Source organism: Notolabrus celidotus, chromosome 14, assembly GCF_009762535.1.
Source record: "Notolabrus celidotus isolate fNotCel1 chromosome 14, fNotCel1.pri, whole genome shotgun sequence".
Taxonomy (NCBI): Eukaryota; Metazoa; Chordata; class Actinopteri; order Labriformes; family Labridae; genus Notolabrus; species Notolabrus celidotus.
The window spans coordinates 6,394,924-6,407,207 of record NC_048285.1 but is presented as its reverse complement, the minus strand read 5'-3'; the positions used below and the strand labels follow the sequence as shown (position 1 = coordinate 6,407,207).

Genomic DNA, 12,284 nt, shown 5'->3' with positions numbered 1-12,284 from the left:
ACACCCAATCTAATTTGAACAGACAGATTACTGTTCTTCACCAGAAGAAAGCACATCTTCTGTGTGTAAGAGAGTGTACCAGGCAGACACAGAGCGTGCTAATGAGTGTGTTTTGTCTTCAGCATTCCCGCTGTAGCTCGCCTTTAATATAACAACCACTAGCCCCATTAAATATGCCCTGATCTGTGGCCATGGTATTTACTTCTCCCTCTCCAGCCTCCTCTTCATCCCTGCTGCCAAACAACGCTCACAGGGACAAGTGCCCCTTCATCAAGGGAGAGCATATTTGGACTTGTGTGTATTTGTGTCTTCTCAACATAATGGGTTGTTGAAAATCCTAATTTGAAAAATGCACACACATAAAAATTGCAAAACAGGCTTCAAAGACAGGATTATGGCTGAGAGCCTAGAGAGGGAGTTAATGTCACTCTGAACACCCCCAACAGCCATGGATGCTCTGTTCTGTGTTTGAATGGGAATGCATTTGTTGTGTGCAAACACTGAATTAGTACTCACAGAGTAACTGGGTATTTAGTTTGTGTGCATCTTCAAAGTTTTGATCTAAGCATATGATTTAGCCTTAATCCAAAGAGTTATACTTTTTTATATCTTGCAGGTACTTTAGTTTTTTAATCCAGTTCTTCATGACTTTGTCAATCAGTTAGTTACTGATGACGTCATGTGTGCAAAGTGATTTCTAATGATAGTCGCAGCCTTGTAGTTACATGCCTGTGCAAACCTGCAGCGGTTCACATCCTCTTGTTTTATTGCAGAAATAAGTGTCCAGCTTAGTTTCAGAATCGGCATGTGGCTGGAAGAGACATTTTCATTTTTTTTTTAATTTTCTTTTTATTGAACATTATACCATATATTCTACATACAGTTGGTACACAATGACAGTGTTTTTTATTCTATCTTCTTTTACAGATGCATTATCTTTAGCTTAAACATGACTTCCTCAGTATTTTACTTTAAATCAAATTCAAATGGCCGTACCTTTCCATGTACACAAATAAAATTATGCCCAGGACATAGTGGGTATTTACATTCAGCCATGTATTTAAGCCAGTTCGGCTTACAGAATTTCACTATGATAACAGTGTAGCGAATATAGTAAAAGGTCAAATGAAATAAATAAATAAACTCAAAAGAAACAAAACATTCCAACTTCTGTAGCTATGAACTAGGGTTTCTTTTCCACAATTGACATCTCAGATAAAATCTGACCTAATTGGTTTTATGTACTCCATCCAGTTTTCCCAAATTCTTTTAAATTTATCCGCCTCCAGTCTCAAAGAAGGAAGAGACATTTTCATTTGAACTCCATGTGAACACTTTAGTCTCCAGGTTGAGACAGAAACGTTGCTACCTGTACAGAAACAATACAGTTTTGCATTGCTTATAGGTAGAGAAATGTTGAAGCACAGTTTTGGATTATGGTGATGTGATTTGTAATAACTTAAACTGCTTGACTCTGGATATCACTGTGCTCTCAGATGAATGACTGGTGACAGCATTAATTACTGTGTCCTCTATGAGACAGTTGGTAGGCCTTCTCTTGAACAGGTGTTCAACAAACATTGGTATGTGTACATTTCCAAGACCTTTATTGGAAAGCTACCTCCTTGCATTACATTGCTAGAACGAGATTTAGCAGCCTACATGACTTCTTCAAGATTGCAATTCTTCCTTCTCTTGAGTTTAGGACTTTGATGTCTTATTATGGTGTGGTGAGAGACCAAATTGTGACTGTTATAATTGATTTTCGTGCTTTCTGTGATTGATACAGAGTTTTGGCTTTTTTGGGGCACCTTTTAATCTTGCTGGGATTGGAAATGAAGGCAACTTCAGTTTCCTTTGGAGAAATTAAATAAGGGTTTAAGAGAATGACTGAATTTACAGGAGTGGAATGGACTAGATAGATATATTAATTTTTGGCTTTTGTTAGTTTTCCTTCAGAGTTGTTGATTCTTTGGGTACCAAATGACCATAGTCTCTAATCCTTGTGTGTTGGTAAATTAAGGGGTTAAAAGTAGTTGTGTGTCCAATAAGAGTGCATTGTAAAAAGTTAGAGCAAAATAATTCCTCAGTACACTCTTCACTGATAAAGCCTGAGTTATCCTTCTTGTGAGGCCACGCCACGCTGAGGAACCTACATAAACCAGGATGCATTGCATGAGAGCAACTGCATCCCTGTAAAGATCTATTGATGTTCCTCTGCTAGATAAACATCACTTTCTTTCTTCTTATGGATTTGGTAACCTCATTTCCTCTGAATCCTAATATGAGTTCCAGTTCTTGTAGAGTTGTCACAGCGCTGTGAAAAGTACCCATCCTAAGAAATTATTCAGACTAGACTGAACTAATGTTAAGACTTTTATGAAGCTCTTTGAATCATTTACTCTCTTAATGCAAAATGAAGTGATTTGGGTTTTTCTTGTCTCTTCTTCAGATCCTGAGCATGTGCTGGAAAAATTTCTGACTCAATTCAAAAAACATGTAAATCCATCTCAAACCACAGGCATGTGTTGCCACTTGTTTTGAGAAAACACAGATTGGGAGATTGAATGGGAGCCAAGCGACTTAACAGCTTCGGCAGGGTTCAGTGGCTGCCACTGAGCTGCTGCCAGGGTCCTCATTTACCGCTGTTTATCACCAGCCTGCTAACATCAAGTCCACTGGGACGATAAATGGCTGGAGTCCAAAAAAATCCAGCACATGAATCACCTTGTTAATGACAGAACAACGCAGATTGCACATGGTTACACATGGAGCAGCACGCCACATGCATTCGTCCTTCATCACACGTGCTGCTGACCTCTCTGACAAGTGTAAATTGCATCTGCTGTTATCTGAAACTCTGTTTGTGTTGTTCTAGCACTCACTGCAGACACTTGTCTTTGCATTTAACTGCAGGCCTTGTTAACGCTGCCATGCCTGCTTTCTGATGTGCTAAGAGCCGCGTTGGCTGTGTCATGGCGCTCTAAGTTAAGTGCTGTTGATCACACCAGCTAAACTTGACAGGCCAATTCCTCAAGGGGGGAAGGGGAGTGAAGAGGTAAGGAAAAGAAAGAGAATAAAAGGGATAGAGAGGTATATATTTAGGTAGTGAGAAAGAAAGGAGAAATCCAGGTAGTTTAACAAGCTTGAGTGGAAAACAGAGTGTGCAGACCACAGCAAGTGCTTCATATTCAAGAGTAAACAGGAACACACACATACGAAGTGTGTAATGATGTGTGATAATCTCCCTCTGTGTTTCTGTGACCACAAAGAACCCATTCAACTCCATCAAGTGCACACAGTGTAAAATACAGCCAGACGTGTATCCTGACACAAATAATTGCATCTCCACTCTTCACAGCCTCCACACTACACAGTCTGACCTAACTGAAACCTTAACACACACACACACACACACTGACACACACTGATGTAAGGAGCGCTCACCTTGCCAGCCAGGCTTGCAGACAGGCTTGACGTCAATGCGGACAGGGACGCTGTGTGAGGCTCTCTTCTGGCCGCAGTCCCATGCCGTCACCTGGATCTCATACTGCTGCTGGCGGTCGTAGATCAGCTTCTCTGTGTTCCGGATGTTACCTTGAGAAAAGGAAAGACACGCTCAATTTCAGATTCTCACACTGAGTCGTAACGTTTAGAGGAAATTCAGTTCCACTACTGTGCTACATGATGAAGACTGGGACATGTAATACATTAAGAGCTATTGATTGTGATGTTTACATTAAAGTAGGTCTGTCAAACCCATAGACTGTATAAATAATGGATGTAGTATCCTTGATGTCACCCATCTGTTTCTGAAGCGCTGTTTTGAGGACAATCGTCGGGGGGGAGCCATATTGCTGCTGTTGAGCGATTGTGACGTAAAGAGGTGGAGTTTGAGCCTCCTAGCCAACAGCTACAGTTTTCCCACCTGTCAATCAAGTCAGCTGTGCCTCTCATTGGAAGACTAGTAATCTCAATATCTTTGAAATTACCACATTATGAAAATATTCAGCCCCCGTACAGTGTATGACGATCAAGAAATTAGCTATCCAGACTACATTCGTTTTGTACCAGGATGTAAACATGTTATTTCTGCTGTAAAGATCAGCTTTTCAAAATTGGTGTGTATGTGGTTTCCAGTACTTTCGGAGCCAGTCTCAAGCGGATCATCGATGAACTGCCGTTTTTAGCACTTCCGCATTGGACTCATCTCTTTAGACCGGAGGTTGCTGCTTGGTCAACCATCTTTTTATCACATTGTTTGGGAAGGGCTATAGCAAATTTCTTTGATTTAGTCCTATGCACAGTTCCTGTTGTCCTTGTTGTTTTCAGACCTTAATGGCATCATGATTAACACATTAATGTGGACAGTCCGAGTCTGAAACCATTCTCAGGTATGGATTATCACACACTGGGTGCACTACTGTATTGCAGCAGGGGAAAGGTGAGTCAAATAACATGGAAACAGGACTATCTGAGACAACACAATGTTCTTCAACAGCTTTTTAGACTATTATTCTTTCTGGTACAGAGCAATAAGCTGTATCAGGCTCCACTAAGAGATTCATTTAACAGTGGAGTGTCAAGTTTGGTCTAAATACAACGATTACTTAGTGCAGTTTGTTCACTGTTTTTTAATGATTAGTCTCCTTCAGAGCAGAAATTCTGCTCCTGAAGCTCATATTTATTTTTGGAAAACTGATACTGCACATTGTGAAATACAGAAAAGGCAAAATTCTGATAAGTTGGCTCAGCTAGGAGAAAGAAAGGAACATGGTTAAAGCATTTTGCACTGAAATTTGAACTCTGAGAGATGATTGTTGTGAGAGTTATGTTTAAGGCCTCTCAAGTCACAAAGCTGCATTTCCCCAAAGGAGCTCTACTCCGTGGCCAGGGACTTTTGTGGCATTTCAATCCAAATGTCGAGGTCTAAGATCTTGGAACAATATTTTTTAAGGGTCCCTGCTCTTGGAGTATTTTCTTTTAAGAGTGCAGGACTTTTCTGGTGGGCCTTGCAGGGCTGAACATATTTTGATGTGAAGAATCTCAACAGGTTTGTTGGCCTCGGGGGAAACATGGACAACAACTGCCCGGAGGAACCCTTTCGTCGCTTTAAAAGGAGCTCCTGGGATTTAAAGTCATGGCTATGCTGACATATTAATCTGTCAGCTTACTCTAAAAATCAGCAATACCTGCCTTGAAAATTCCACGGTGGAGGAGTAAACATGTATATTTAGTGTAAGATCTTAAACATGATTCAGACTGGTCGCCTGTCAGACTCTGATATAGATGTAATATGAAGTTTAAATCTGGTCTCTTGTAGTCTGGAATAAGGCTGTTGGTTCAAAAGTCTCTTAGTTATTATAATGGTTTTTATTTAAGGGATAAAGAACAATGTTTTTCAGCATTATATAGCAAAAACTTGGAACTGGAAAAGAGTCTGGAGTCACTCAGTCTTGAGAGATTTGGAGACTTTATAGAATCATAAAACAGCTGTGTGAGTTTTACAGCTAGATTGGATCTGCTTTATGGTAGCTGTAAGTGATGTGCAACAAATATGTTTCTATAGTCATTGCTCCTCAACTTTAAAACCTATTCTTAATGGCGCTGAACGTCAGTCTCATGCAGTACTTATGTCCTGTTTACTGACATTTATTCCTGTAAAGTAAAAGAAAGCATGAAACTGAAGCACACACTTCAAAGCGCCTGGAGGAGAGCGAGCAGCAGCAGCAGCCGTTTCAATCAAGTGAGTCAGTTTTGGAGCGTGTGTGACTTTATGGCGTTTATGAAATATGAGATGACACATAATAATGGCGTAAGGCTTCTTATCTGCCTGTGCAACATGTGTGTCTGTTTGCTGAAGGAGTAATGGGTGTTAATTTTAATTTTAGAGCATCATTATATATCATCGTCAAATTAACCGTGATGCCTTAATGTAATCAGTGTAACAAATTAGATCATGCTTGGGATGACAGGTAGCCCCCTTCTCTTGCTTCTGCTTTGATTAGTTTTAATGTTCCTTCAAAAATTAGGAGCACATTTCCCTTAAACCTCTGTTGCATCCTGATACATTGACAACATTGTCCTCCCAACACCTTCCCTGTGAACCAGACATGTAATAAAACCCTCTCTTCTCCTGTTACCCCTTTAATGTTGTAATCATACACCAGGAGGGAGAGTCTTGTGGAGCCAAAAGGTGCTTTGATTTAGTTCATCAGCTTGCAAAGATCCCCACAGCTAATCACTTATCAACTAATCACTAGCTGTGATATCAGACAGTGATTTTTTTTATCCTAATGTGGATAAACTCAGTCAGTGCACATCCAATAATACTACTTCATCGGAAACAGTCGTATAATCTCCTCTGTGGCTTTGGAGGGAACTCTGAAAATCCGGCAGGATGACCCAAATGACATCATCGGGTGCTTTGGATTAAGACAATCATTTCCTTTTTAAAAGAGAGCATGGAGGATTAGACTTTGAAACTCATTGGTGTTTGTCAGGATTGGACTTTATTGCAGACAGATAACGGATTTACAAATTAGGAAATGGGAAGTTTGTGTTTTTTTGGAGCTCGATCCATTTTAGAAAAATCAAAGCAAGGATATGTCGACCTCTGATTGATCAAGTTGGTGCATTTCTTGTGAAACCCATCACTTCAAAGTCCCCCAAGTTGATTAGATTTTTAGATGTTTTATTGGAGTTGAAGAGCCTGGGGTTGGCCAGAGGTGGACATGCCCCCCCTTTGAAACCTGACTGGCCGCCCCAAAATGCAGGACTTTCACTGGCCTCTCATCTTGTTAGAGGGCTGTGTTGCAATAGGATGTTAGTAACTTTCTTTGAATTTCAATGGGGGACACGTTCTATGGTTGGTACTTAAACTTGTAACTGTGGACAACATCTTATTTTTGAGTCCTTAAAGATTTTAAGATGATGTAAGTGTTTCCACTCTGTTGTGTGACTTTTTAAAGTTAAAAAAGTATAAACAGAAACATCAAATCATTTGGAAACTTAAATGTTAGTCAAAGTAGATTAGATTAATCTAAATCTAGGGGGCTTTTCATTTATATGTGTGAAGCTAATAGTCATGTCATCCCTGCAAAAATCTGTGTACTACCCATGTCAAAAAAAAGTTTGACTACACCTCTACTGCACCTTCATGTGTTTTATGCACAATACCTGAGTCTTGTAACTGGACAACCTGAATACATTTTTCCAGGTTAGGTGCAGTGGTGCCTGATGAGTGACATGTTTGTTCCGAAAAATAATCCAAACAGCAAGTGTCATTGAACTTTAACCAGAGCGCTAACAGTTTTACACATCAAAGTGTGTTTACAGGTGTTTGGGAGTCCTGATGCAAATGTGGGGAAAGTTTAATAAAGCTTGTGGTAGCTCCAGAGGGAGCTGAAATCTGAAAAATTGCCCACAGTGATGCTGTTTGAGTTACTGTTGGTTTCAACTGAGGTAAAAAAAAGATGAGTTTGGAGTTTCAAAGAAGAACTGAGGAAGCAACCTCCAGGGCTGTATGAGGGCTAGAAGAAAAGTGCCAAATATTGCAGTATTGCAGTTCCATGATTTGCCACTTGAGGCTTGTCCCCAAGCAGAAATAAATATCTTTCAAGCCTGGAACAAATGTTTTAAAGTATTTATAGCTTGTTTTCCATTTCATGAAAACTTCACAGGTGTTGAATTTTAATATCACTTGTATCAGAGTTAGCCTCCAGCATGACTGCATACCTGTATATCTTCAAAGAGCTCAGTGGTAGCCAACCCCTCGCTCAGTTCCTACTCTAAGATTCTGCCTAATGTTTCTTATGTCAAAAGATCAATATCGCACCAGCCATGATTTCAGGCTCATTACTTTAAAATTGTGCAGGCCTTACAACTCTTAGGTACAGTGAGTCCACCTGTCAATCAAACCAGTCATACTCCTTATTATGTAAATGTATGTATAATTCTCAGCCTTAATAACTTTCAAATGGATGATTGACTACGTAGTTACTAAAAGACTCAAAGAGTAAAGGATTTCAGCGTCACATTGTGCACAGTGGATAAATTATTAAATAATAATAATAATCATAATAATAATAATCTTTATTTATATAGCACTTTTCTTAACAAAATTAGTGTTTCACAGAAAAATAAATAAATAAACAAAGAATAGAATATATATTAAAAATACATAAACAGAAAATTATAATAAAAAAATAAAAAATAAAAATAAAGGACCTCCAGAATTCTAGAATGCATAACGAGACATCAGTTGCAGAGTAACATAAAGGCATTTAAAAGAAAAAAAAGTTTTAAAAAGCAATTTAAAATTACATACAGAAATAGCACGCCTTATTTCAGCTGGTAGGTCATTCAACAGTTTAGGAGCCCGGACTGAAAAAGCCTGCTCCTATGAATCCCCAAGGTAAACTGTAATAAGGGGAGGAAAGTAAAGGGTACTGGCAGCTGATGAGAAGTCCCAGTGAGCCCAAAAGGTCCCGATGTGCCAAGGGATTAAATTTAGAAGTGGTGGTCTGTGTACTGGAGCGTACAAGCCCATTTAAAGCTCTGTGTTGAACTAACCAAAGGAAATGCTTTGCTCTGAAATCTAAAAACCAAACAGCAACTGTGTTAATAAGGCATGAACTCCCAGTAAGAAATGAGTGAGTGTTTTGAAAGAATCTTTGCTCTAAGCCTTTTTGTTGTATCATGGGAAATGTTGATGTCGAATTTGACAAGAATGTTTGAATTTAAGGATACGAATGTCTCCAGTTCTGTTGTAACGATCTTGTTTCTTAAGCTCTTCATGATGAGTTAGACAATTTGAAAGCTAAATCAGTGGAGTGCTTTAAAAACAAAGAACACAGATTATACAAACACTGACTATGATTACCATGGAACATGAAAAGAGAGAGTCTGCAGTGTTATAATGCAGCACACAAGATCTTAAAAGACTCCAACAACCCCTTCTCCTCTATCGTACAATCAGCATCCAGACCACATTCAGTGACTGAGACTCGCACCTTGATAGCCACCGCGACCCATTTACCAAGCCAGCATCTTTTCCCATGCTGAGCAGAGTGCATGAAGGGAGTGCTTGTGCTCCTAATGTGTCTGTTAATATTTGATGAGTCTACCACTACAGAAGGGCAGTAGTGCTATACACGCAGTCGTGCAGGGGCAGGGAGGACACAGTCTGACAGAGAACACTCACAGGGTGCAAAGAGTGGTAAAAAGGCAGACGATTTAACTGCAAGTTATAACGAAGCCAGAGTGATTGCGCGTTGTATCACAGCTGCTTCTTAAGGTATCTGTGTTTTGGGGATAGAGGTGCAGAGAGAGCTGAATGTTGATAAACTAGTATATTTGAATAAAGTCTGGGAGTGGAAGGATTAGATGTCATTCATATGAGAACAGCAGTGTTCTCTTTCTTCCTCTCTGCTTGTTTAAATACCCCCCCCCACTCTCCCCTCTCCAGCCCCTCATCCCCTTTCAATGCACATACTTGTCTCACAGTTTTGCAACCTCATCCCGTTTCCCTGTTTGCTACCTCATCTGTTGTACTTCCCCCTCCCTCTCTCTCTTTTTGCAAGCATGAGTGCACACCTACACACTCACACCTTTATGCATGACGGAGGTTCCCATCCCCGCTCCTTCAATTACTACATCAACTTATCCGTGTCAGCAGGCTGTGCGTGCCGTGACTGCAGGTGGGGGTGGCCGGCGAGTAAATTACTTCTTTACCCTGCACCTCACTTTCTCCATATATATCGCTTCAACTTAAATATACGGGCGAACGAGACATCTTAGCATCTCTTTTGTTTATCATTGTTTTATTTCTAATGTCACAAAGCATCACTACTAGCACTGTTTTCATCAGCTTCAACACTTTCAGACTTTCTGTGCATTGTCCTGTCTACTGCCATTATAGTTTGTAAAAACATGCTGGTCCTGAGTGCACTCTCTGAGCACTTTTGTTAAAGAGTTTGTTAAAAAGTTAGTAAGGAAATTCTTGTACTTTGAGGATAAAGTTGTTGGCTGTTTCTTAAAATATGGACCATATTATTTAACCTCTAATCTGGTTATTAGGTCAGATTTAACTCTCTTCAGTGGATTAGATTAAATTAGATAAACTTTAATGTAACTTAAAGGGACTGCGGGGAGTTCTTATTTGGTGTTAAATCTGGCAACACCCTCAGATGACATCAGAAGTGTTTTCCTGGGATGAAGACTGCATTTCCCAAGGGCACCGTCACCAACTGTTGTAAAGATGTGGCTCAGCTGTCCTAGAGGCAAATAAATGGAATTCTTTTCATGCTACTTTTCTTTGTTCCTGACAACTTTGCAGGATGCAGAGTGATGAGGAAATGTATGGGTTTGCAACTAAATAAAACAAATAACTGGAATGTAACAACCACAAAATTGTGCATACTCTGGTTTAGCACTGTTAGGTTACCAAAGGTGATCAGACGTAAAGGTTTAACGGTAGCTATCACAGCCCGGGTGTCATGATGTTTGATCTGGTTTCCCAGTAATAAGATCGTTGATATGCACATGGTTTAACTTTTTAGTCAACAAAGAGTAGTGACGCATTCATGCAGTGGCATAAATATTAAAACCTGTTCCGCTGCGGCGGAAACCTGAAAATGAAAGACTCAAACTAAGAAGGTTTGTCTTTGTGAGCTGTATTCCAGTGAAGATTCAACATGGTACTTATTCTCTTCAGAGCATAAGATGACTGCATCGTTAAACACATTCAAAGAGCTGTGAGACAAACCAGAGAGCTTTTTACGACCTCTCGCTTCCTGGTCACCTTCGTGAACAGATCAAAATATGCAAATCACAGAAGGTCTTGGGTGTGTGTGTCTTTCTAACTTCTAATCGACACAGGAATAACATTCTATCATGTCTGTATTTCTCCCATCACACAGCATTCTGCTCTTTACCTAGCATATCCTACTCGAGTATCAGCCATTTCTGGGTGAGTGCCAAATATTGGCTCATCTTTATTTGCAGAAAGTCGATCCTAAAATTCAGTGCAAGTTTAGTTTCACAGTCAAAAGTATCAATAAAAAAACCTCATTAACTTCCTTAAAAAGCTGAGCTCTGAGATGTTTGACAAATGTTACAGAGAGTTGACAGTGTAAATGTTTCAGACCATTTTTAGTCACAGATTATTATAGATGTTGGTGCACTACTTAAGTGCAGCAGCAGAAAGCTGAGTGTTGTGGACTGACTCAATACAGTGCGTGTGTCCACGATAGCAGAGGACTGGGGTGGTTTGTGAAACAGTGTGCCGTATTTAAAAGAGTTATCAGGCTACTAAAAGTCTTTTTATTAGACACAAGTTTTGCAAAGAGAAAACTTCAGATTCACGATCCCTGCTACTCTTTTCTGTCTACTGCTCTCCGTGGTCCTCACGTAGCACCCGCTCACAGCCCCCCTCCTTTCCTCACTCCATATCCTTCCTCTCACCCTCAGGTGCTCTCGAGTTCAAGGGCTCTCAAAGCCTTTCCTCAGCGGTCAATGGCGGAGCGAGACCCTTTAAAATGGAGAGAGAGAGAGGAGAGAGCACTCTGGCTGCAGCCTCCCCCCTGTATCATTCACGGTGCAGTTTGGCCCTAACCTCATCCACTCAGCCTTTTTATTGCAACAGCTCAGCAGTGGGTAACGCTCAGCAGTTGGCAGAAACACAAACTTTGACAGTGTTCTCTTCCATCTATAGTTTGACTCCTTACAGAAAATAAAAAAAATGGTGCTCAGATTTTCTAGAAGACCTACTAGAGCAAGTAGCATTTAAATAGCTTAGTGGTTAGAATCAAGCCAGTGCAAGGTAAAGTGTGCACTCAACAAATCATTTCATCCTGCTTGACTTTGTGTGAGATACCCAAGACAGTTTAAACAAAAAAAGAAGGAATTATGGAGTATTTGAAAGTAGATATGTAATAATACTTCTGTGTGCCCTTCATCAGAAGTGGAAAAAACACAAGAGGACATGAAGACTGGAAAATATCAAATTTCTTACCAGGTTTTAGTGTGTGTATTTCTCTCTCCCACGTATGCAAGTTAGTTCAAAAGTTCAAGTGTCAACCACATAAAGTGAAGCTGATCCCTGTGTGTATTTGAGGGATTCTTACAGCATTAATCTCCGCCTCGACAGCATGTGTGTGTGTTTGTGTGTGCTCAGACATCTGTGATCTGATTGGTGGAGACTGATGGCTCTCCTGGCAAAGCTTGACTTTGTCCCTCGAAAGGGCAAAGAACACATTTTATCCTTGGAAGGGACATCTGTC

General features: G+C 40.1%; 1 protein-coding gene and 1 long non-coding RNA gene across 2 annotated transcripts in view; one reads left to right on the top strand and one right to left on the bottom strand.

The window, feature by feature from the left end:
- LOC117824808 (calsyntenin-2-like) overlaps nt 1–12,284 on the bottom strand; it is a 308,682-nt gene that overhangs the window by 97,775 nt on the left and 198,623 nt on the right. Inside the window, exon 5 of the mRNA XM_034700272.1 lies at nt 3,448–3,597. Within this exon, the coding sequence (XP_034556163.1) occupies nt 3,448–3,597 (150 nt within the window). The remainder of the gene's footprint in view (nt 1–3,447; nt 3,598–12,284) is intronic.
- LOC117824809 overlaps nt 1–12,284 on the top strand; it is a 320,721-nt gene that overhangs the window by 110,293 nt on the left and 198,144 nt on the right. The window lies entirely within an intron of this gene.